The following is a 26,822-nucleotide window of genomic DNA, read 5'->3' on the forward strand; positions in this document are numbered from 1 at the left end:
CTGGGGCTCCAACTGCACGGAAATGAACACACTGGCCTTGACAGAGAGAGAGATGGTGAATTGAGGGTGTGGGGAGGGGGGAGAGAGAGAGAGAGAGAGAGAAGGGGGGGGGGGCAGTGGCTCAGGAGGTAGAAACGTAAGGTTCCCAGTTCGATCCCGGACTCCCCCAGAGTTAGTGTTGAAGTGACCTTGAGCAACACACTGAACCCCTAATTGCTCCCGATGAGCAGGTTGGTGCCTTGCATGGTTTCCTCCACTGTCGGTGTGTGAATGTGTGTGTGTGTGTGTGAATGGGTGAATGTAATGTACATTGTAAAGCGTTTAGGATAAAAGCAGATAAATTATATATGCACCATTTATAGAGAGACAGACAGACAGACAGAGGTGATGTAAGGTAAAGAAAACTAGTTTCTACAATCCACTCAACTTGTCTGTTCATGCTCTGGAAGACTATGTGATTTATTAGATACATGATGACTGCAGAAAACTGGCACAGGAAGATGATGCAAGATAGAAATGATTCCACACTGTTGGATATTTCAAAGATGGCTACCGACTCTCCCATTCTCAAGAGCTCATCATGCTGCTGAACTATTTAAAACAAAAATCTAAATTCCACAATGGTGGTACTGTATATTAAACCCATTTCTTCATCTTCAAATAATTGGTCCTCACTAATGCTCACTATAAAATTGCGCCATATGGCACAATTTCTGTCTAATTACATCGAGTCTCATTGGTGGGATATGGACAGTTGCGAAACCTGCCTACCAATGACGTCATTGATGGGTATTTCAAGCTAATAGAAACTACAGCCTTTCTCTTCCTTGAACGTTAGCACACTGAAACAGAAGCCATTGTTCTTGAATTCATAAAATATTGAAATCTTGTTTGAAATGTTTCAGAACTGCCCACAGCCATCCTCTGAGACACAGAGTGAGTAGACAGAAATGGTGACATCTCATAAAGTGCATTAGTGAGGACCAATTATATGAACATAGGTTGAAAATGGGTGAAGTGGTCTTATTTGCTGCATATGCTGTATATACTGTGCAGTAATTAATATACTATACTGAGCGGACCTATTCAACCACTGTTTAGTTCAAAGCAATAAGGAAAACAAGGAAAGGGACTTATTTTTTTCTTTTGAAAGGTTGAAAGTGGTTAATGGTGCAACAACAGACTCAAACAACATTGCAAACATTCCATTAGGTATAAAACATAACACAATCCTCTAAGTCAGTGGTTCTCAGCCAGTGGTCTGCGGACCACCAGTGTTCCTTGGGGGGGGGGGGGGGGGTGTACCAGGGGATGTGTGCATATCTTTGAATATATATATATTTTTAAGCAAACATTTTTTACTCAAATCTTTGCTTCTGGGGGTCCCTGGCACAAAACATTTTCAGATGGGGATCCGCAGCCAAATGTATATCAATTTAGGGGTCGTTGGCATGAAAAAGGTTGAAAACCCCTGCTCTATGTGGATGATGCTGTGGTTGAGGAGGGGTCCCGTATTACTTCATACAACAGCACTTACGAGGTTCTCAATGCAGTTTTGGAATTCGCTAATTTTCTTCAGTGTCTCGTTGTCCCTCTTCACCTCGTTGATGTACATGGCCAGGTCCTGGAAGAGCAACATTTACAGTTTATCATCCAACTGTAAATCATTCTGAAATCTGTCATATCATGATGACAGATTTACTTGGAGCTAAAACACTTTCTATAGCTTTGGCCTGGAGCACTGCGGAGCAAAGTTGTTTTGGAGTGCATGTACACACTTGCAGTGGTGGCACTTTTACTTCTAATCCACTACATCTCAGAGGCAAATATTATACTTTTACTCCACTACAATTATTTGAAAACTTGAGTTACTAGTTACTTTGTAGATTTTGATTATTATTACAAAACATACACCACTTCAGTCCTACAGTATATATATTTTGGCCATTTGAAAATAGCCGATCTACAAGCTGACAAGCTCGCTGTAGATATGCTATTTTGAAGAAAAAAAAAATTTTAAAACTTGTGAAATGGGACATTCTGCATAATGAGTACTTTTAATTTTGGTACTTTAAGTAAAAAAAAATATATACATTTCTATGCCAATACTTTTGTAATTTTACTCAAGTAAATTTTTTATACCGGACTTTTACTTGTAATTTAGTATTTCTACATTGCAGTATTGATACTTTTACTTAATTACACTTGCACACCCACACCCACAACCACACACACGCTCGCGCATGCACACACGCAATCAAAATGTGAATAAACAACACAGTCTGACCTGCATAGCCTCCAATGCCTCCTTGAGTTGCTGTCTCTCTGGTCGGTCAGGTGAGTGACTTAAAAGTTCCTGAGGAGGAAAAGAAATGCAATGTAATGATGTACTTTATATTGTGTATGTATACCCTATATCATTGACTCCCTTCATTTAAGAAATATTTCAACTCTTACCCTGTCGAAAGAAGTGTAAGAGTAAAGTTATTTTAAGTCTCTGTAAAATGATAATACACATGCAATAACGTTGACCTCAACTGATCTGAGCTGAGATTACATAAACAGAACAACTTCCTTCATGAATATCATGCCTTTTGCATTTTTTATATTCAGGGCAATTATATAAAAACTAAATCCACACTGAACATCTCTGACTCTGGTAGCCCCACTGTGTTGCAACAGATGAGCACAGAGATGAAACAGCAATGCAATACATTTCATGAATATTCCTGTCTGTTTCTACACCTCAGAGGTTTGTCTGAAAGAAACACAAAGTGTTTCATGAATTGCATTACACAATCTGATAAACATATAAATTAACAATGGGCGTTTCATTTTGACTCGTATGCGCGTTCAGCACTGCACTCAAAGTGCAGCGCAAGGGCCCTCCTTGAGGGGGTTCCAAATGGACTCTTACAGGTCAGTAACTCAGAGTTATGGGGCAGTGTTGCCAACTCTCACGAGAGAAATAAGCAACCTCACCTCCAAAAACAAGCAAACCAATAACCTCAAAATACAAGACAAAACAAGCCGAACATGGCCGTATATTCCTTGCTGCTGCTTGCAGCAGTCATGAATACAGAGCCTGTGCCTGAAAGCTACTGAGAAAAACAATGTACTTTAACCTGATGCGAACAAAGTATAACACTGAGGAGGGGGAGAAGGGCGGGGATATTTCCGTGGGGAATCGGGGGCAGAGCGAATATGAACCCCTTTCCCTTTGATATCATTAGACTAGTGAGCAGACTGTCAGTCAGTGTGACGCATTGTTTATTCACCCATTCCCGAATCCTCACGCAAAGCTGCATACAGTACACGTCAAATAAATGGTCACTTGTTAGATTTTCAACAAGCCACCATCTTTTTAAAAGACGCCCAAAAACCTGCAACCCACGACATGTGCGCAAATTCAATAAAAAAGTTTGAGAACCACTGCGTTAGATGGTGTATCATTTTAAGCTGATGAGAGCATGGTGGATTGAAATGCCTCATATTATAACAGTGGGTCTGTCTGGATTACTGACATCTGATTCTGCAGTACTTTAAACTTTAAACTTTTGGATGTGCCAGTGACAGAATAACTAATCGTCTTTCATTATCTTTATTTTGCGTTGGATAACTTGCCCTTAGCACTGCTAATTGAAAAATCTAATTAAAATGAACATCATAACAGTGCAAGGTTAAAGTAATTATTTGAATGAGTTAATTCCACTTCACTTAAATGACTCTCGGGTGTGAAGACCAACCTTGACTATTGAACTCTGTTTGCAATTAGACAGATCCTTTAATGATTCAGAGCGGAACACACACCAAGCTCCCTTAAATAACATTGAACAAACCTTGAACAAAACAAAAAAACATTAACATTTCAGCTTGCTATGCCAGTAGGACTTATTTGAGATTATACAAAGAGATTTTATGAAGACAAGGTCAGACTTACTTTGGGTTGTGAGAAACAGCGATACAACATAATATACTTACATACTTATGTACATTACATCAGTGGTGGAAAGTAACTAAGTACATTTACTTAAGTACTGTACTTAAGCACAATTTTACTTTACTTGAGTATTTCCAATTTCCAATACTTTTACTTCTACTCCACTACATCTCAGAGGCAAATATTGTACTTTTACTCCACTACAATTATTTGAAAACTGTAGTTACTAGTTACTTCTCAGATATAAATTATTACATTATAAAACATACATTAACCACTTTAGCCCTATTTTATACCTAGGCTATTTGAAAATAGACTATCTACAAGCTCACGACGCGTCGCATCGCGACGCATTGTGAGCTTGTAGATCTGCTATTTTCAAACATAGTACTTTTACTTTTACTTTTGGTACTTTAAGTACATTTTGATGCCAATACTTTTAGTCAAGTAAATTTTGAATTCTGGACTTTTACTTACTTAAGTAAAACATTTGGGTACTTTTTCCATCACTGCATTACTCAAGCTTTGTCCAAATAGGATCACTCACTTATATCCCTGATTCATCAAGCATTCAACCTGAACTTAATGGCAATAATAACTTTTAAAATATTTACATTGAATGTAGTTTTCCGAGGTGGCTTGGTTCAGTATTATGGAAACACCACGGTGAGATATACAACACCCAGAACATCAAGCAAAGATGTGCCCTAAGGCATGATCGGACATTGTGTACACACACACACACACACACACACACACACACACACACACACACACACACACACACACACACACACACACACACACACACACACACACACACACACACGACTTGTCAGTCTAAAAATGCCCTGAGGCCCTCAGCATACAAATTATTCACCGCAAAGCTATGGGATGGAGTGAAATGGAGTGGGTTTAATCCAATTACAACACGGCTGATTTGACCCCAGTGCCTTTCCCAGAATCCCACCGGGTCTCCGTTCACTCAAATACAGTGGTGGACAAAGTATATACTTTAAGTAAATACCCAAGTATTAAAAAGTACAAATTACAAAGTACATTTTCTTTTTTAATATCATTGCATTTGTATTGAAGTTTAGAACATTAAAAAAAGGAAAAACAAAAACAAAAGAACAGAGCTACTGTACAAGCTCTATTTTCACTATCCTATATTAGAATTGCCGTAATGGAGGACGGACGGGCGGACCACGTCGTCACGCTCATGTCACCATGACTCAGACATAACCATATAAGGAGTTCCCAACGGATGGCGTCATGGCATCAGGCGCAAACAAATCAGTCAGCTCCATATATGGGGACACAAAAGCGGGCATGCCCATATATGGGCATATACTGATGACATCAGCGATCTCCATATATGGGCATAAAAGGGACATGGACTGACAGATACAGAGATCCGGTTGCCCAGAGCCACAGATCCGACCTCTATGCCCAGATATGCTGTTGTGCATAATATGGGACCGATCGACTTCAAACCACTGGATGCATAGCGGCCTGAACTCTAGATGTGAGGGCTGCATAGCGGCAGTGGTGTAAAGTAACTAAGTACATTTACTCAAGTACTGTACGTAAGTACAATTTTGAGGAACTTTTACTTTACTGGTGTATTTCCAATTGTCTATACTTTTGCTTTTACTCCACTACATCTCAGAGGCAAATATTGTACTTTTACTCCACTACAATTATTTGAAACCTTTAGTTACTAGTTACTTTACAGATATAAATTATTACATTATAAAACATACATTAACCCCTTCAGCCCTATTTTATACATAGGCTATTTGAAAATAGCCGATCTACAAGCTCACAACGTGTCGCATTGTGACGCGTTGCGAGCTTGTAGATCTGCTGTTTTCAATTTTTTTTGTACTTTTACTTTTGGTACCTTAAGTACATTTTGTTACCAATACTTTTGTACTTTTACTCAAGTAAATGTAGTACTTCTATATTGCAGTATTGATACTTGTACTTAGTAAAATATTTGAGTACTTTTTCCACCACTGCATAGCGGCCCGAACCTCTAATATTTGAAATAGGGCTTAAATGGTTAATTCATAATGTACTTAATAAGTTTAGGTCCCAAGAGTCCCTTCCTAGAAATGTTGTGGATTCAAAAGTATAATATTTCTACTTGAAATGTAGTGGAGTGAAAGCTTTAAAAAAGGAAAATAAATACTCCAAAAAGTACCATATTCAAGTAAATGTACTTGTACGGTCCACCACTGCCTATATAGAAAGCCACACAGACCGTTCCATGAAGCCTCACAATCATCTGGCAGAGATCTCTCGCCTCCACCGGGTCCAATTAAGTACAACCTCATAAACTCATGCTCATCCATAATTGAGCTGATTAGTCAATTAATCATGGTGGAATTTATAGTGCCAAGCCTGTTTTATAGACGAACGCCCAGACAGGGGTCCTGGGACAGGGACAAGAAAGGTTATCTGGTATTACAACCTGGCAAACTTTGTTACTTGTTCACAGAAGTGGGGGCTTAGCAGTCAAATGCAGTAGCAGCCCACATTAAAAATAGAAAGATTATAAACTTGAGTAAAATAGTCAAATATTGTCAAACTTAAAATTTGACAATGAGGAGGGGGTGATTTGTTTTTCTTCATTAAAATATTCCTATGGGTCAATTTCTTAATCAAACCACTTGAGTCCTATTTGAAACATTTACAAGAAACATTGTAATCCTATATAAAATTTGGGTAATGGGAAGGCCGACGGGGGGACCATACCCGATATCCCTGATGTCATCAGTATATGCCCATATATGGGCATGCCAATATATGGGCATATACTGATGACATCAGGGATCTCCATACATGGGCATTAAAGGGACAAGGACCAATAAATACAGAGATTTTTCTATATATTTGGATATAAAAGGGACACAGGTAGACAGACAGATACAGAGATCTCCATACATACAACCCTAGCATCCTTATTCTGAGGGGAACACTAGCCGAAAATAGCAGATCTACAAGCTCACAATGCCTCGCAGAGCGAGGCATTGTGAGCTTGTAGATCTGCTATTTTTGGCGAAGAGGTATAGGTGTAGAGGGAAAAAAAGAGCAGACCAAGTAAAAAAAAAAGAATCTGAAACACTAAATATGAATATATAACATTATACAATATAGAGGGGGGGTCCCCGCTTCATCTCTCACTCAGCTAGGGGGTCCTTGGCCTGAAAAACTGTCTAAGAACCGTGCTCTAGTAGTAAAATAACTGCCAATCTCGAAGCTTAAAGCAATTTTGGGGTTTTTTGTTTGTTTTTGTTTGTTCACCTATAATGACATGTCCCAAAATAGGGACCCCAGGGTTAAAATATTTAGGTTGTACTGTGTAGCGGTTGTAGGTGTGTGACAGGCTCTCACCTTCAGTAATAGGTGGTACTTCAGCACCCTCTGCATGGGAACCACCAGGAGGTCTTGCAGTTTAAACTTGCCCTCCTGGACCTTCAAAGTGCATTCCTACAAAAGACAAACACATTTAGTGACAGTGCACACAGTACAGTGTTCATTTAACTCAGAGCGTGTACACAATGGAATCAAATGGACCATCTTTATCTTTGCCCAGTCTTCTATTCTAGTTTTCACACAAGAGAATTTCGAAAAGATGCAGAAATAAAGATGATATTCTGTGTAACAGCCATTGGCCTTAGGGGACTTATTGTAATTTCCCACTACATTACTATTAATGTCTAATACTTTGTTCCCACATCTAATTCTCCACTCCATAATCCCCCATTTGGAAGTATCTGGAGTCTGGACTGATGCGAAGAAAAAAAGCTAACACCATTCTGTAATAGAGGGATTAAGGTAGATCAATGTTTAGCATGGCGAGAGAATGGGAACTGGAAACTGTTGACAAAACGGAGGTGATTAGTGCCCCGGGTAGCTTCACACAGAGATCCTCTCTCAGAAAGAGAGGGGCTTTGTATTAACGGCATAAAATGGAGCAGCTTCCCGCGCTGCCCTTGTATACAAAAACCTTGGGTTTAAAATAAAAAAAAGAGAAGGGATTAGAGTTGTCCTCATCCCGGTGGAGACCTAGGAACTCACTAGGACGTGAACAATGGAAGTCTTTTACTCAGCAGATCGCTGTAATAAGAGTCGTATGGGGTGACACTGATAAATTGAACGATCTCTTGCGTGGTCAGAGTGCACAATTTCATCACTGTCGGGCAGAAACCTTGCATCTCCATTTCATCTGTCTTTATGGGTTTTCATGAATTAATGCCCTATTTTATTTTCATTTCATGGTATGAAAGTAGCAATATGTTGAGCTATATTCAGCTATTTTTACTATTCTTGAAAAGGCGTTGCTTTTTATTGAACATTTTTCCGATGATGACAAAATAAGGACACCAGTTTGAAAGTGATTAAGTCTTTCTGTGGTTTTATAAATATTTAACCAATGGAAAGCATTTCCTGAAAAATGTTGTTTTGGACATACAAGGTTTCCACCCAACAGCGACCATTTACAGCTCCTGCTGGGACCCTCCTCTCTTTGTGCTCCGTCCATCCACCCTGCAGTCACAGAGAGTGTGATGAATTCATTCCAGAAAGGAATTCATCACTCAGCATAAAATGGTGAAATTGTTGTATGGCAAGTGGCTGGCACAATCCAGGGGTGGGTGAAAAAAAAGCCTTGTAAGAGAATCAAGTGGCCTCACTGTTGTTGTTGTTGATGATGGAATGTCTCGTGAATATGTGTGAGCCATAGTGGGGACTCTATCGACACACAATGACGACGAAGGGGGGAAAAAAATGAATGAATGAATGTGAATGTACTGTGGCACATTGTGCTGCTGTGTGCATGAATGGCCTACACAGAACATTCCTCTGTGTTAACCCATTAAGACCTGAGGCGATTCTTTAAAAAAAATCTAAATCCTAACAGTTTTTTGAAAAAAATAAAATATATATTTTTTCACGATTTTTCAAAAATAGCAGATCTACAAGCTCGTAGCGCGGCACTCGGTGCCGCGCTACGAGCTTGTATATCTGCTATTTTTGAATAGCCAAAGGCATCTAAAGTGACACAGAAGCGTTCCAGGTATCAATGGGTTAATTTAATCTGAAGCGTAAAAATGGAAACAAGTGGACCGGTCTGAGGCTCGGAGAGTGTAGAAATCGAACCAAATGTACCCTTACAGGTCTGTAACTCTAGCTAGTCCTCTTATAGGCGATTTCAAGCCTACAGAGATTTTTAAGAATGTCCCTTGTTAGATGACTGTAATCTTTTATGTTCCAAGAAGTTCTCAGTTATGACAAAAGTGTCAGTCTCTGCTCCCCAAATACATATTTTTGACACTCCTGCATGGGAATACACAGTACACAAATATATATTTTGAGTTGGAATGTTTGTAAAAGTGAAACTTGCTCAGGCTACATTCATGTGTGTAAAGGACTGTGGCGTCATAATGGGCTGTATTATTGCATGCTGCCTCCTCCCTGCTAATTAAGGTGTTTACCATAGATCCCTGTACTTTTGTTACAAATGTCAAAGGTCTTAATCACCATATGTTATATATAACATTTTTATATAGTAGGGTGAACCTCTTTGTATTTATACGTAGAAGGGTACGCAGGTACTGTAGGTACTGTACATCTTTATTATACCGCCCTGGGAAGCTTCCCCCGTAGCCATCTAGCCTACTATGTTTTTCCTCTAGCAGTTTATTGATTGAGAGTGTATAGCATAGAAGTTACCAGGCAGGCCCACTAGGGGGCTACTTCTTAAGTACCCAGAGAGAGTGCTTACTGAAATAGGAAAGGCCACTTCTACTTTCCACTCATTTTGGACCTTCTTTGGCATAGACATTTTTATAAGACCACACACATTTACATACTCTGGTGGTTTGTGTTGGTGATCTGATAGCCTACATAATTATATCTTCAGGACGAGTGTCGTATTCTGTAGACTGGGGACCCTGTATTTGTACACTCTTCAGCGTTACATTAACCCTAGATTTGACTGCATATGACAAAATAGAAATAAATGTGTTGCCGACAGCACAAACATAAGTACACTGACTGTACGGTATCTCAAACATTACCAGCCAGCAATTACACAGAGTGACATAATGTTTATCTTCTGCTGTGTGAGATGAATTGCACTGTTATTTAGAGAGAGTGTGTCGTGGATTCATTACCTCTACTTTCATCTTAACATCTTCCCGCGTGGCTATGAGGTCATCCAGTGTCTTCTGTGCGTTCTCCATGTGACTGCAGTACTGCCCGTAGATCAGCAACCTGGAGGCGGACAGAATGACACAACTGTGACTTATCTGCTGTCACTGCTTGTCACCACATTCACACAGTACTGTTAACCACCTAAACCCTCTATAACTAGAGAAACGGACACGAGTTGCAACTGTACTTCTCTGGTCTTGTTTCTGTGTTTCCGCCGAATCTCTTCGCCAGAAATAGATGATATACAAGCCAAATAGCCAATCTAGCCAATAGCCAAATAACCAATCTACAAGCTCACAACGCGTCACAACGCATTCTGAGCTTGTAGATTGGCTATTTCTGGCGAATGTTCCCTCCAGAATAGAGGGCATTGGGGTTCAAGTGAATATAGGAGAAACAAAACACACCGTTGATAAAACATAAACAGGAGTGATTATTATAGAAGTGTTGGGCTCGCTAATTCTACCCATTTCAATGCTGACTTGTTAATTATGCCCCGATATGCACACAGTATCACCACAGCTAAACAGACTTAGAGCTTAGAGGCCTCACTAAGCATCCCTGTGGTTACGGTGGTATAGTACAATACAGTACACAGTAAAAGTATTATTGTTAATGTAACTCAAATCAAAACATTTGTGACAAGTCGTGTCCAAGTCATATGAATTGAGTCCACACGTCACCTCTGGCATTAGTAAAATACATAACGTTTACAATGTGATACGTGTAATAACGTAATATTGTGTTACAGACGGAATTTTGCATGGATATGAATACAGGTGTGCCTTGAGATTTTGACTTGCATGTTGGTATTCCTTGGGAACAATGAGTTTGAAAAGAACTATTTACAGTATATGGCTGATATTCTATAAAATAAGGCTGTTTTCTTCATTGATGAATGTTTAAGTAGTAAACATTCAGCACTTAAATACACTTAAACAATGCATCTGGTTCGTTCAATTTGATTGTGATGTCCATGTCAAATAAAATAAACATAACATAAACCTAAAGCTCCCAACAGCCGTAGCATGTTATTGGAAAACAAGTGGAAATAAATTTTTGTCTCCATAGTTAGACGTTAGGTGTCTGGGAGCCTTTAGGCAGAGAACGGTACAGTAATAATGATGTTCAGTATAACAGAATTAATAACACTTTGCACCATAGGGGACAGATGTAAAACGAATGTGAATGCATTCATTATGATTCCAAATATATATGCATGGCATACAATGAATAAGTAATGAATGAACTCTGGTCCCAGGGCAGTATTGTGAGAAATGGCATCCCTTCTACAAAATAAGCTGTAATCACAGCACACTAATGAAAGACAGTGCTTTCTATTGATTGCTTTGACTGCTTCGTCTTATCTGTGGGGGTGGAGGGGAGGGGTGGAGGGGATGGGGGGGGGGGTTCTTAATTTGGGACAGGGAGGATATGAAGAGTGCGTTCATTATATCACAATGGGACTCTGACACAGATCTGATCAAATTGGAAGTAGTTCAAAGTCATATTGCCCAGAGGATAGCAGTGCTCGCACGTGGCGCACATTTTCTCTTGCTCACTCACAGATTTTCAAACTAGGGCATTGCCAGTTGCCACGGCTGTTCATGCCAAACCCCTCCGGTGCTCTTGGCACTCAAGTCTCCTAATCTGAATCCTGAGTAGAGCGAGGCGAAGCGGCAAGCTGGCACCCTAAAGTCAAATCGTGCCTCTGACAGCCCTTTGATGGAGACGAGGCGGACACCGCTGCAAAGAATTCGAGAATATTTCAACATAACGCATCAAAGAGAGCCGCAAGGAGCAATGCCAGGAAAACAGCATCTCCTGTGCAAACTTCTTCAGTTTCTCTAGTAATACAGGGACAGAATTGTCAAACTAGTCAATGATGAACCTCCACAGTGCATCCAACAAGACACCCTCATTAAAGATAGATCCTATCCTACACTGTACTATTTGCCCAAGCTGGACTTTAGCTCACATCAAATGAGTTGCATGCTAACAAATAGATTCAAGAGGGTTTGTTTGTCACTCGTACAGGTACAAGCAGCAAAATGTTGGTGTGTCATGCTCTGCAGACTGTGCTAACAATAATAACAAGAATATAGATAATGATACATGTTTAAGGAAGACAATAAAGGGGTAAAATAAACATTTTAGCCGCAATGAGTGTCAGAAAATGAAGGGGGGAGAGATTAGCTGGGTATATGCAGTAAATAGACTTACAGGGGTCTTTGACTTTGACCTCTTTATTGATAATAAAACATTGTCAAACCATTATCAAAAGGATAAACGCCCACAGCGGAGGTTCTGGGTTTCGAATCCAACGTGGTGCGTCTGGCTTTGTGGAGCGTCTACACGAACACAATGGTGATATTGTAATAGTCACTGCAAGTAATCCTAGGGACTGGGGCGGCACCTGTCAGCGGGGAGTGTTGGGCGGGAGGAGTAGGGCGAAGGCTCCACGTCCTCCCAGTGGGGGCTCCTCACTGGCAGGTGAGTCGGTTGGATCTCACAGCAGCGACAACACAGAATTGTGTGTGAAGAGGAATCAATTGGGATAATGACTACATTTGGGGAGGAAAAGGGGGGAAAATGCAAAAAAAATGAAAGGATAAACGCAAAAAAGTCAGCGGCTTATTTCCATTGCGGTCCGTTTTAAGACTTTCAGTGTTAAATAACACTCCAGGACTATAAACTGCCCAAGGGAGGAGGATCTCCTCGGTCAAGAACTTCCCTCAGATTAGGACGTCTTCTCCCTCTAACCACACTCACTCAAGTCAAATCCACCGTTTACTGGTCAGAGCCGGTCTCACGGTGATCATCCGGTAATGATCACTACCATGGAGAGCTCAGGAAGAGTCCTGACGCCCCCACCTCCCCCCAGGGTAAACTAGCCTGGGGCTAACAAGGCCCTGATTAAGGCCTGATGCACAACGAGTAAGACAGCCAGCTCCCCTTAACTCCCCTTCGGCTCCTGACTCCTCAAGGAGCACAAAGTGATTGAGATTAATGGGAGCCTTGTTCAATTACCAGACAGCAGGCAGATTGCAGCGGCATACAGCGAGGATCCAGCGGCTGGTGCCTGAGAGACAGCCTCTCTCATAAGCTATGTCACCAGAAGATAATTGGAGGTGAAGGTCTTCTTTTATTTGGCTACGTTCTGATGAGTTTATGTGGGTTCTGATGAGTTTATGTGGGTTCTGATGAGTTTATGTGGGTTCTGATGAGTTTATATGGTTCAGATGAGTTTATGTGGTTAAGTGGTCTTGAGGACAAAGGATTGGGGACATGTTTAAAGGGATAGTTCACCCCAAAGACCTATCGATTTCCTATCGATTAGTCACCCCATATTTTTTTGTTTTTGTCGCATTCCTATTAAGCCAATAATTTGATGACCGGCAGCGGTTCAGGTAGGAGACACAAAGAATCTCCTTTGTGTCTCCTACCGGAACCGATGCCTACCATTCCGCTGGTCATCAAATCATTGGCGTAGGAATGCAACAAAAACAAAAAAATATCCATGAATTCAAGTCCATGGGGTGACTAATCGATAATAATAAAAATAAATGGGTGAACTATCCCTTTAACCCCCTAAAGCCTAAATACTTTGTTGTTTGTCAAATAGCGGAAATAGCTGATCTGTAAGCTCACAACAGAAATGAAGGGTGAGGTAGAAATAATAAAAAAAATAAAAAATAATATGAAACAACAAAATACAGGCAGACAAGACACGACAAGAAAGCACTGAAATTACATTTGACTTAAGGCATATAGTGTTTGAAAGCTGGATGTTATGTTTTATGTGCTATATGCACTCACTCACATTCATATGTGTGTGGTGCCTTACACAAAAGTTTCCCAAGGGAAATGTTAAATTATTCATCCGTTCAACAAAGGCAAGGTACCAAGGGAATAGATACACTACAAAAAAAAAGAAGAAGTGGTTGGTTCACCTTTATTGAAATAGACAGCATAGCTAGTTGGGGTTAATCGGAGGTCCTTCTTTAGTGTGTGTGTGTGTGTGTGTGTGTGTGTGTGTGTGTGTGTGTGTGTGTGTGTGTGTGTGTGTGTGTGTGTGTGAGTGTGCGTGCGAGAGAGAACATGACACATTCTGTGTGTTTTTTTTCTCAGTCAAACCAGCTTATGAAACGGTACAGTGTCATCCTTCATTACACACTGGACACCCAGGGGTCAAAGCAACGCATCGCACACAACGAGTGGTTTAACCGGAGGGGACCGAGCGCATGTTCTACCAGGTGTGCAACAATGCACCTGCAACACCAAGCGGATCATCTCGCTGGACAGAGGTCATTGGTGCATGAAGGTGCAAAGAGATCAGAGGTGGATGAAACCGCACCCAAAGGACAATGCTGGAGAAAACGGCAGGAAGGCAGGCGTGATGAAATTAACCACTTTGTTGGAGAACGTGAAGGTCAAGTAACTACACTGTGATTTCCATGTTTGCGCTGTTGTGATGGCCTTGCTGATGCACCGGCTTTCCTTGCATCTAACAGACAGGCCTGCGAATGTTCTCCTTTTCAAATGCTCCTCTTAACCAGTGTGGAAAAAGTACTCACATGTTTATGTAATAAGTAAGATTGTGTCCAACCATAATCAAAGACCTTATATTTACAACACTTAAACACCTCAAGCCTGATTTATATGCTGGTGTCCTGTGTGGAAAATAGCACATCTACAAAGCTCACAACGCGACATGTTGTGAGCTTGTAGATCTGCAATTTTCCACACAGGACACCGTCCTACTACAGAGTATAAACTAGAAAAAGTGCTCCTCGGAGCACAGGTCTCCGCCAGGTCAGGTACGTTAGTGTGGCCTCCTGGTGGCGCTGTAATAGGCCAATGTGAAAAGGGTGCCATTTATTCTTAGGCATTTCACGGCAATCGGACATTGCATTCATGATTTGAGGCATTTTGTTCCAAAAATTTGTTTTGCTAAATTAGACCTGCTGGTGGTGCTATAACAGGCCTAGTGGGAGTGTGCAAAATTTCAAGGAAATTGCACACTGCGTTCATGATTTAAGGCATTTTTCGCAGTGACCGGGCCAACAGTGCCGGAGATTAGCTGTTCACAGACAGAAGGAGGGACACACAGACGGACAGGGTGCAAAACATACTCTCTCGCCATGCCTTTCGGCCTGGCGGAGACAATGTCAGCATGCCACGTACAAGTTGTAGAGGGGCTTTTGGCGATCACGTTGCGGTTATTGTGGACTGCTTCGAAATTAACATCGAGAGAGAGCATCAAAACGGAAAGCTAGAGCACAATACATTCTTTTCCACTACAAACACACGCACACCCGTGAAGTATGTCGTCGGCGTTATACACCACAGGGAGCTATCGCTTTCATTTCCAAGGGGTTTTTGGGGGGGACGTCATCATGACGGTGACAAGCATGTGACCGAGAACAAGCGGCCTTCTTTCTAGAAACTATACCGCCTGGAGACTCCGGTGTTGGCGGATGGTGGATTTGACATCCGTCGGACTAATGTGTGCAGAAGTGAAAATCTACTGCGTTCATAAGAGGACGCTGCCAGCTGGATGCAAAAACGTGTTGAAACACGGCGGACAGCTCACCTCGGGGTCTGTGTGGAGAGATTGACTGGATGTGTGTACGCACCAAGCACACCATACTAAGTAAGGCCATGCCAATGAACACAGTGCGCGTGTGTTTGTGTGTGACTGACTGACACGTTTTTGTCAAGCAACACTTATGGAAAGAGTTATGCCACAAAGTAAGAAGGATCTTTTAACATTATTAAAGCATCATTCTTACTTTGTGGCATAACTTTTAGATTTCTTTGGCTATTAAAAAATAGCAGATATACAAGCTCATAGCACTGCACCGAGTGCCACACTATGAGCTTGTAGATCTGCTATTTTAGAAAAAGCGTGGACATTCGTGCAAATCTTTGAATATATATATTTTTTTAAAGCGAACATTTGTAACTCAAATCTTTGCTTCAGGGGGGTCCCTGGAACAAAATGTTTTGAGATGGGGGTCTGCGGCCAAATACATATAATTTTGGGGGTCCTTGACATGAAAAAGTTTGAGAACCACTGATATTATAGCAACATAAGTTATTTTGTAGAATTTTTGAGACATTTGTAGAATCAGGCCCCAGGTCTTAATGGGTTAATAAATAGAGCTGAGCTATTAGACCTAAACCTTTCATCTAGACAGCCATGCATCACTGTATTGTTCGAGTCGAGGGTCGAGTAGGAGGTGTATGGATATAAGGGTGAGACACAAACAGAGTCATCACACAATGTGTGGGCACTCCATGTCTCTGTTCACATTAATTACATCAGCGGTTCCCCAACCTTTTCAGCTCAAGACCCAAAAGAGATCATTTGGTGTCTTTCCCAGACCCAAAATACCTTATGAATTAACCACTTAATTCAATGATTAATTCCATATCTGACATTTTCACTTATTCTAAACATTTTGGAAAATGTCTGGAGGTCACCCCACCCTAAAATCTTTTGCAACATGAAAAGAATTCAGGAAAAATTTTGAATGGTAAAAAAATAAAATAAAGCAGCATATTTATTTACGCATGACCCATAAAAATGGGTCGTGCGCCTTTGTTTGGGAAACACGGATTTACAGTACATTTAGATGTAATAACAATCTTTCTCTCTTTCCATGATCTGGAGTTCCAGAGGTGTTTGTTCTTGTCGCAGTGATAGGCAGTTGAACAAAAAGGGACAACGACACACATACACGCTTGAGCACACACACACACACCCAATTGGCAAAGTCAACCGTAATTACACCCTGACAAGCCCACCTCGACGTCTGACTCTGGACACATCACAGCAGGACTGAAATAAATAACGTTCCCCCCTCCATGCGTCACTTTCAGTCTTCACATCTCTATGGAAGAGCTCCATCTCAGTGGTTGGTTCTCAACCATGAGAGCATTTGGACCCCACATTAAAACAAATATATAACCTTGAGAAATATATTTTCATAAAGATACAAATAAATAAGAACTTAAAAGTATATCCAAGCTGGAACACAGTCGATTGATTGATAACATAATCTGAAAATGGCTTTAAAAACAATCTTTTATCTTATCTCTACGAACTAGAGCAAGTGTTACAATTAAGTTAATGTCCTATTATTTTGGAAAGTAAGTCTTAAAAAGGCTTGGCTCTTTAGGCTTCATCCATTGAGAATTGCCCCACATACAGGAAACTTGAACTCGTCTCCCGCCCACTCCCCTCCCATGAGTAGGCTACCATCAAATGAAGCAAAAAGTAAACAAGTTACAAGCCAGATCATTTCATTTTTACTTCTATGATTTGCACTTGGTTTATAAGCTGTAAATAATTAGCAGAAATGCATCTAATGACTTAATTTAAAGCAGCAGTGCCAGGCTAGATTATTCTCCAGAATTTGGCAAAGTCACAGCCACACATAATTAAACCATTCCTCTCGCTCTCTCTCTTTCTGTACTGTAGGTTCCGTGTGTGTGTGTGTGTGTGTGTGTGTGTGTGTGTGTGTGTGTGTGTGTGTGTGTGTGTGTGTGTGTGTGTGTGTGTGTGTGTGTGTGTGTGTGTGTGTGTGTGTGTGTGTGTGTGTGTGTGTGTACGCGTGCGTGCGTACGTGTTTGAGTGACACAGACACATATATTGCATTTTCTATTTATAACATTGATATTATGGTCTTGATTTTGATGTATGCAAGAGGAACATGAAAGCATAATGGCTGTTTTGAGGACCACAATACATGGTAGAGTAGCACCTACTGTATACCTGAGCTTAGGTCTAAACAGATAGATAAACATCATTACTTTTCAAATGGCAAGGCTCAGACAGTTAGTATTTCACTGGGTTCTCTGTAAACGTTATTGTAAAAACAGTTATAGAAGGACATGGCAGGAGGTAAAAGGGTTTATCAACAGGGGAAAACTGGAATCCAACAACTCCTAAAAACATATTAAGGGTCGCTGGAGTCGCTTAAGGCTGAGCTTTCCCCCTGGGTTGTGGAGTTTACTAGCGTAAGGCAAACTTATTTTTTTTATATTCCTCCAGTGCCATTGCTCCTGCCGTGTTGGCTTCCCTCTCATTACGGAGATGCTGTCATGCATGTTATTTCACAGAAAATACAATTTCGAGTAACTGCTCCCTGGGCCTTCACCCCCCGCCCCCCTCCCCCCTGTTAAGCCCTGCGGAGCCAAGTCAGGCTACCGAGGAAATATCCCAGCAAAGCAAAAGTGACAGGCCGTAGAGCCAGCTAATATCCTCTGACACGGGGGCACTGGGACCCCTCACCTCCACTCAACACATCCAGCAAACAGCAAATGGAGCCGAACGAGGGGCAAAGACCTCCAATAACGCACCTCGGAGGTAGGCATTGCAACGCTATCCGCAGACCGCATTACCCCGGAAATGACTTGGGGAAATGTTGAAAGTGGTCTGATTGGTTATATCTATCTGCATGTGGAGTGCACCAACAATAATGTTTAATTTATACTTCGCTGCGCGCCAGTATTTCACGGACCAAGAATAGCCCATCTAGCTCACAACGTATATGAATACTAAATCATCATGACATCACCGCAACAACAAACTCATTTCCAGGTGTATAACGCCGACAACGCTGCACTGGGACAGCGTTAACCCATTAAGATCTGAAACCGATTCTACAAATGTCTTCTAAATCCCAACATGTTTTTTGAAAAACGTATGTTTCTATATCAGGGGTGCTCAAACTTTTTCATGTCAAGGACCCCCAAACTTATATGTATTTGGCCGCTGACCCCCATCTCAAAATATGTTGTTCCAGGGCCCCCCAGAAGCAAAGATTGTAGTTAACAATGTTTGCTTTAAAACAATATATATTCAAAGATTTGCACACATTTTCACGATTTTTTGAAAATAGCAGATCTACAAGCTCGTATTTTTGACTAGCCAAAGTATAAAATTATGCTTTTTAACTCAAATCAAGAAGTGACACAGATGCGTTCCAGGTCTTAAAGGGTTAATGGTATATTCTGTATCATTTAACGTTATTGTTTTATTATATCAAGATGACCAGCAATCCTCTGGGTGCATACAGGTATCTCACTTCATTTAAATGGTCTGGTATGACATTTAGGCCTGAGGCATGATATGACTGCACGGTTCTGTGTATGCGAGTATGTGAGATGCTTGTGTGTGTGTGTGTGTGTGTGTGTGTGGCAAGTGTATGCGTGACATGTGCACTTAGACCTAAAGGCGAAGAGCTAATGGCTTTACAGCCCCAAACACAACATGATTCAGGCATGCATTTGCAAATGTTTTATTCAAGTTGCATCCTGTGTACCACTGCAGGTGCGAGCCTGCGGGTATAGGCTGGCAGGATGTGGCATTCTGATGTGGCCTATAGGCTCACATGGCTGCCTATTCATTCCGCGGTGCTCCCTCAGCTCGGGATATTTTAGAAACGGGCAGCGCTGATGATAAACCATTGACATTTTCAACTTGGCATTCAGTTCAATGACAAAGCAGGAGGGGGAAAAAAAAGGGCTCTTCATCCATTTCTCTGAAGGGGAGGAAAGAGAAAACAAGCACATTGTCGGAAAGGTCAACGGGACCTTACAAGCCGTGATAACCAAATTAACCCATTCAGACCGGGAACGCATCTCTGTCATTTTTAGATTTCTTTGGGCAATTTTTTGGGGAAAAATCTTGGAAAATGTGTGCAAATCTTTGAATACATATATATATTTTTTTTTTAAGCGAACATTTTTAACTCAAATCTTTGCTTCTGGGGATTCTACAAATGTCTTCTAAATCCTAACAGTTATTTTGAAAATGCATTTGGCCGTGGACCCACCATCTCAAAATATTTTGTTCCAGGGACCCCCAGAAGTTGTAACAGAGTTAAAAAATGTTCGGTATAAAAAATATGTATTCAAAGATTTGCACAAATTTGCACAAAAAAATAGCAGATCTACAAGCTCATAGCGCGGCACTCGGTGCCGCGCTATGAGCTTGTATATCTGCTATTTTTGAATAGCCCAAAGGAATCTTAAAATGACGTTCCCGGTCTTATAGGGTTAATTACACCTAGCCTGCGCCTCAGGAACATTGGGGATGAGCCTGATGAGAGGGTTTCTCTGAGTGGGTCCCAACTCCCAGGCCACCATTCACCACTATACCTGAAGACAGACAGACAGGGGGCTGGGGTGCTTCATAAAGAGGCAGAGCACGTGCCAATCACACACAGGATAATAAAACTCCTGATGACGCACGGAATGTGCAAAACAAATGAATTGCTCTCTCTCTGTCTGTCTCTCTCTCTCTCTCTCTCTCTATACACCCCCGCATCACATTCATGAGAATGTCAGTAAAAGGTAAAGATTAACATTATCTGTCATCATCGCACAAAGCGTTTGTGAATTAATGCGTTACGGTGTTTATTTATAAACCAGGAATCAAGCATCAGAAAGTGTTTGAGTTTGTAAGCTGGGTTTTAGTGCCAGCTGGTCCAATGTTGGCTCTATATCCGAGTGATAAAACATGTCAAAATTAACAAATACACACAGGACATCTATCTCCAGATGTTCCCGTTATCGACGTATTTATATTAATGTATTTATGATATACTGTATAAAACATTTAAAAACACGTCTAATATCAGTAGACAAGTAGATTGGATTTGGGTGCAGCAATTAACTCACAAGTGTAGATTTCATTTTACGCTCTCAAGAGTTAAATTATTGTTAAACATCTGCATTACTTAGTTTACAAGAAGTAACACAATTAGAGAATGTAGAAGAACTGTTATTTTGATTAACGTTTGCCTGTCGTCTCTCCTAAGGTATCAATCAATACAACATGGATTTGTGGACAAAATCTTATCCAACAAAGTATTCTAAGTCTTGGGTCTGAGAGTCTACATCTCATCAATGGCGGTCCGTGGCTCAAATGCAGAATAAATAATGGACCTTGATATGAGAAGGGTTGAAAACCACTGGTGTAAACCATCAAACGTGGCTTGCTTGCCAGCCTAAACCTCCTCTTCTGCTCTCAACTGGCCGTTCCATCTTCAGCATCCTCCTCCCAATGAACCCCTCATCCCTCCCTCCTTTTCACATGTCCGAACCATCTCAACTTCGCCTCTCTTGTTTTGTTTTGTTTTGTGCGTGTGGTGTGTTTGAGTGTTTGTGAGAAAGGAAGGTAAATGGACAGCATTTATATAGCACTTGTTCTAGTCTTTTCAACCATTCAAATGCACATTACAATGTACTTCACGTTCACACCATTCACACACACACACCACAACGACAGAAACGCACATTACGTGATGATGCGGTACACATTCACACACCGATCCGTGCAAGGCCGAGAAACTGCTCACCGGGAGCACTTAGCGGCTCAATGTTTTGCTCAAGGACACTTCGTTTAAACAAGAATTGACTCTGAGATTCCTGTGTCAATGCACTGTATGGGTTTGTAAGTGTATGTGTGAGAGAGAGAGAGAGAGAGAGAGAGAGAGAGAGAGAGAGAGAGAGAGAGAGAGAGATAGGGGGGTCGAAGGAGTATATAGAGATAGAGAGAGAGTGGGGGAGAAAGTTGGTACACTGTTCCACATTACATGTTCTAAGTGGTACACACACCCTCACACACAGACACTGAAGGCAACCAAGCAAGGCCAACAAACCATCTCACCGGTAGCAGTTAGAACGGACTGAGAGCAGTATTAGTATTCCTTTAACTATGTAGGTGTTTGTAAGGGTATGTGTAAGAGAGAGAGAGAGGGGGCGGGGGGGTATAGAGATGGAGGGGGGAGAGAGGGAGATAAGGGAGGGAGAGAGAGAACAAGAGAGAGAGAGAGAGTGAGAAAAGATGGTCTGAGTCTGCATATTTGTAAGTGAGTTGGTACCAGGGAGAGTGTCTCATGTCATCCTGATTTTATGTGATATAAACCTCTAGGCTCTCGGAGGAGAGGCCTGCGATGAGCCTATCACCTATGCAAGCTGACACCCCCCCCCCCCAAAGAGAGGCAGGCCTACAAATGTCTGATTCACGTTTGGAGGAATGGTAACCATGCAAAAATGAGAGCAAATATGTGGGGCAACAGGATCGCTGCACACATAAATAATTTATGTACAGTATATCCAAAAAAACTCAGATAAACACATGATACAAGAGGCAAGACATGCATAGCAATGAACACGCACACACACCAACACACACAAAGCCACACACACACACACACACTCACACACACGGGCGCGCGCGCACGCACACACACACACACACACACACACGCACATGCATGCACGGACATACCCATAATGTAGTATGACTCACTCCTGCTGTTCTAAATAACGGCTGTATCATTCCACGGAGCACAGCGTACCCACGACTGCGGATGGAATCGTTACTGGAGCCAAAAACCATCATTACCATCATCACCATTACCTACAGTACGAAGCCGCAGCGCACGCCCCCCCCCTCCCCCCCCCCCCCCGAAAGCGAGCAAATCACTGCTCTCCTTACGCATGCAAATCACTCCAAATGCAGCTCGGCAGCTGGAGCGAAATGCTCTCGCCGCTCGCAACGCAGAGCAGCCTCCGTTTTGTAATAAAGCCTTTTATTCATAATGGGTTCAGCCTAATCCTGAGGAGGAGGAAAGAGCCCATTGTTGGGAGCGAGAGGAAATCCACGCTGTTAGAGAGCCGTGGGTTTTCTCTCTTTGCCATGCTTGATGCTCAGCACTTCTTGGTATCGTTGAATGTGAGTTTAACCACTCAAACCCTATATACTTCATTGACCAGGGTCCCCCCAAAGGTCTATATTCGGCAGTGGCATGTCCAGGGGGTGGCCTAAGGTGGCACGTGCCACCCCAGGTGCCACCCATTATCCTACATTATGATTGGCTGTCTTGCCCAGGCAGAGGACAATTAGCTGATTTCTAAATTAAACTTTAAACACGGGAATGAAAGACGCTGTAATGTTGGTAATTAAAGTAGATATGGGTGGAGACGAAAATATGAAATTAAAGCGCGTCCGTGTGCGAACACTCGTACCTCATTAGCCTGGCATGGCCAGTCTGGAATCTCTGTGTGGAACATGCATTTCCGAGGGGCAAATAAAAAAAAAAGCCTCAGGTGATAAACCCGCCCCATATTTGCATACATGGCCCTGATTGGTCCCGCACAACTTCGGAGGGAGAGAAATCCAATCTCTATTGAGAGGGGCCAGACCTAATCTGCCAAGGGCAATTTTTTGAACATTTTGAATTCCTGACTTTTACAGAGTATTTCTATATTGCAGTATTGGTAATTTTTCCACCATTGCTAACACGTCACGTTGCGACGCGTTGGAAGATTTAGGAGGACATGAAGGAGGAAGAAGAAGAGGAGGGAGAGACAACTGCAATAGAGGACCCCTGTCTTTCTGTCTAACTGAGCTTTTCCTGACATGAGTGGATTTGCAATGATCCTTTGATTGGCGGGACACAATCAATTACATGCCCCGTCAGCTTTTTTCTCCTAACATCCTTTGTTTTAATTGACTTATTCCTTGAACACTAATCCCATTTTATCCTGGGATACTGCATCTTAATGCAGCTCCATGCATGTACGAGAGCACAGGGTGGCCTGATCTCTCTCTCTCTCACATAATGCATGCACTGACACACTCGTTGGATGCCACCCACGCAGAAGCATGCACATATATACACCATCAACCACAGGGAGCGAGAATGATAGAGAGGGGGAGAGGGGGAGAGAGTGAGAGAGTGTGAGAGAGCGAGCGAGAGAGAGCGCGCGCGAGAGAGAGAAAATGGTTCAATTATGTGTGGCTGTGACTTTGCCAAATTAAAATTCTGGGGAATAATCTAGCCTGGCAATCTGCTGCAAATTAAGCCATTGATGAATTTCTGCTAATTATTTACAGCTTATTATCTAAGTGCAAATCATTTAAAAAAAACAAGAATAATTATCTGGCTTGTAACTCCAGAAACTTTTCTTTTGGTTCATTTGATGGGACTCGTGGGAAGGGAGTGGGCGGGAGACGAGTTCAAGTTTCGTGTCTGTGGGGCCATTCTCATTGGAAAATGCATCAGAATTTGAGACTTTTTAGTGCTTATACTTTCCCAAAAGAAACTAGAAAAAGTGTTCTCGGAACACAGGTCTCCACCAGGTCAGGTACGTTATTGTGGCCTCCTGGTGGCGCTATAATAGGCCAATGTGAAAAGGGTGGCATTTATTCTTAGGCCTTTCACGGCAATCGGACACTGCATGCATGATTTGAGGCATTTTGTTCCAAAAATGTGTTTTGCTAAATTAGAACTGCTGGTGGCGCTATAACAGGCCAATGTGAAAAGGGTGCCATTTCTTCCTCGGCCTAGTGGGAATGTGCGTGTGAAGTTTCACGGAAATCCCAAGCTGCGTGCATAGTTTGAGGCATTTTGTTCAAAACGGACCAATCCTGCAAACTTTGGAAGCCAACCTTAGCCAATCAGGATGGAATAGGGGAAATCGGACAGATCCGTGTTGATCACATGACTGTAGAGATACTGTGTACCGATTTGCATTACGTTTGGATAAAATCTGTAGGAGTAATATAAAAAAATGGGTTTTGCACAAATTGGCCTCCTGGTGGCGCTATAACAGGCCCATGTGAAAGATTTGGGGCAGAGGTTCTGAATTGGCATCCAGGGAGTGTGCGTTTTCGCAGTGACCGGGCCAACCATAGATATAGAAACCTAGATACCTCATTGGCCTCTGCAGTTCGTTGGAGCGACCGGTTTGGTATGGTGGCCGCCATACACCAAATCTCTTTGCCAATCTACATATTTGCTTTCTGTAAATAGATATTTTATTGGTTTTAGTGTTGCTGCTGATGTGTAATGTATTTATGTATGTATTCAAGACCCCCGGGGCTTTTTGTGTTATACTTTTAGCATCGTTTTTTGGGGTATTTTTTGTATTGCCATACTGTTTTCAAACTCGTTAAAGTATTGAATCAATCAATCAATCAGAGAGAGAGAGCGATAGAGCGACAGCGAAAGAGGCACACACACACAGAGAGAGAGAGAGAGAGAGAGAGAGAGAGAGAGAGAGAGAGAGAGAGAGAGAGAGAGAGAGAGAGCGAGAGCGAGAGCGAGAGCGAGAGCGAGAGCGAGAGCGAGAGCGAGAGCGAGCAAACACAGCACACACATTGTCACTCACCTCTCCTTGAATTCAAGGAAGATCTTGCCCAGCCCGTTTCCTCCAGTGACCATGTTCAGATCAATGGCCGTCCGGAGATTAAAGTGGACCTTGATCACATCCTGATAACATGACGATAAACCAAGCATTAGTTTCCAACATGTTATCTACCTATCCATTTACTGTATAACTATCCATCCATGTGTCTATTCATGCATTACCCACCTAAAACCAGCTCCATCCATCCATCCATCCATCCAATTTCAGTTTAGATTAAAGTCATTTTTAAAGCAGGTTTGATAGTTTAGTTTAGTTTTTAGTTTTTACAAAGGTTTAGTTGTATTATTTTTGCATTCAAGTCAACTGGCACAGCATAGAATTTGGAAGACATATTTCATATCCATCCAAACTACTAGGATTATGTATGATAAACATTTTCCAAGACAAAAACTAAGTACATTTTCTCTATGATTTTAGCTTGTTTTAGTTAGTTTTGTAACACAATACAGTTTCAGTTAGTTATTATTAGGAGAGGTGACTATTCAAATGGACAACTGATTTACTAATTGGAAAGTGTCGATGTACCCTAAACTGGATATAATATTAGGTAGAACAACAAAGAAAAGAGAGAATATTCCATTACTCCATTTCAGATGCCAGAATGTGATAATTGATTTCCAGGTCATGTTACAGTATGTTGCCACAGTAAGTCACTAAATAAAAGATCACCTTTAACAGATAATGAGGATAATTGTATTCATGCTTTACTTTCTTATTCCTCAATTCCCAGCTCGACTTGTGAGAGGAAATTAAAAATGTGTATCCTACTTTAGTTTAATATACTGTAGTCCACTGATTCATTCATCCATCCTTTCATGAAACACACTTAGTTACATGGTCTAACACACATCCAGCCATATGCCTACTGTATAATTTCACTCCCTTGAATGGCTACTCACCTCAAGATTGACGAAGATAGCCTCCATATCTTGCGGACTGAAAACATGCTGCAAAGGGATCATGTAATTCTGTATGGGTTGAAAGACAGTAGAATGTTTTACAACAATGGATATTCCACTTCCACCCAACTTCAAGTCACAAGTAGTACAGCAGTGTATAATTATTTTCCATACAAGTGTTGCAGTCACAACATACTGTAAATTGCTGTCAGGCAGAAATGCAGTATTCCCAGTATTTGTTTATCCGTAAATTAATGTCGTACTTCATCGTACAATAGAATAGTCAGTCACACAAAAGTAGCGAAAATAGCCAATCTATAAGCTTAATAACTGTCGCATCACGGCGAGTTGTGAGCTTGTAAATCTGCTATTTTGTAAAATGTCTGTCGGGGGTTTTTATAAATTGTTAAGCAATGAAAAGTAACAACTAGACTACATTGGATCCATTGGAACACAGGTTGTTTATTCCATTTCCTGAAAAGTAATGGTTCTGGACATACAAGGTTTCCGGGCCGACAGTG

General features: G+C 41.5%; 1 protein-coding gene across 5 annotated transcripts in view; it reads right to left on the reverse strand.

Moving 5' to 3' along the window:
• vav2 (vav 2 guanine nucleotide exchange factor) overlaps positions 1 to 26,822 on the reverse strand; it is a 328,621-nt gene that overhangs the window by 22,210 nt on the left and 279,589 nt on the right. For all 5 annotated transcript variants that reach the window (XM_080418609.1, XM_080418607.1, XM_080418610.1 and 2 more), the window contains exons 7-12: positions 26,302 to 26,370; positions 25,364 to 25,464; positions 10,126 to 10,225; positions 7,343 to 7,438; positions 2,288 to 2,356; positions 1,538 to 1,624 (exon numbers count right to left, since the gene is read on the reverse strand). In XM_080418609.1, coding sequence (XP_080274735.1) covers positions 1,538 to 1,624; positions 2,288 to 2,356; positions 7,343 to 7,438; positions 10,126 to 10,225; positions 25,364 to 25,464; positions 26,302 to 26,370 — 522 coding nt within the window. The remainder of the gene's footprint in view (positions 1 to 1,537; positions 1,625 to 2,287; positions 2,357 to 7,342; positions 7,439 to 10,125; positions 10,226 to 25,363; positions 25,465 to 26,301; positions 26,371 to 26,822) is intronic.

This window comes from Gymnoscopelus braueri (assembly GCF_963280865.1).
Source record: "Gymnoscopelus braueri genome assembly, chromosome: 22".
In the NCBI taxonomy this organism is placed as follows: domain Eukaryota; kingdom Metazoa; phylum Chordata; class Actinopteri; order Myctophiformes; family Myctophidae; genus Gymnoscopelus; species Gymnoscopelus braueri.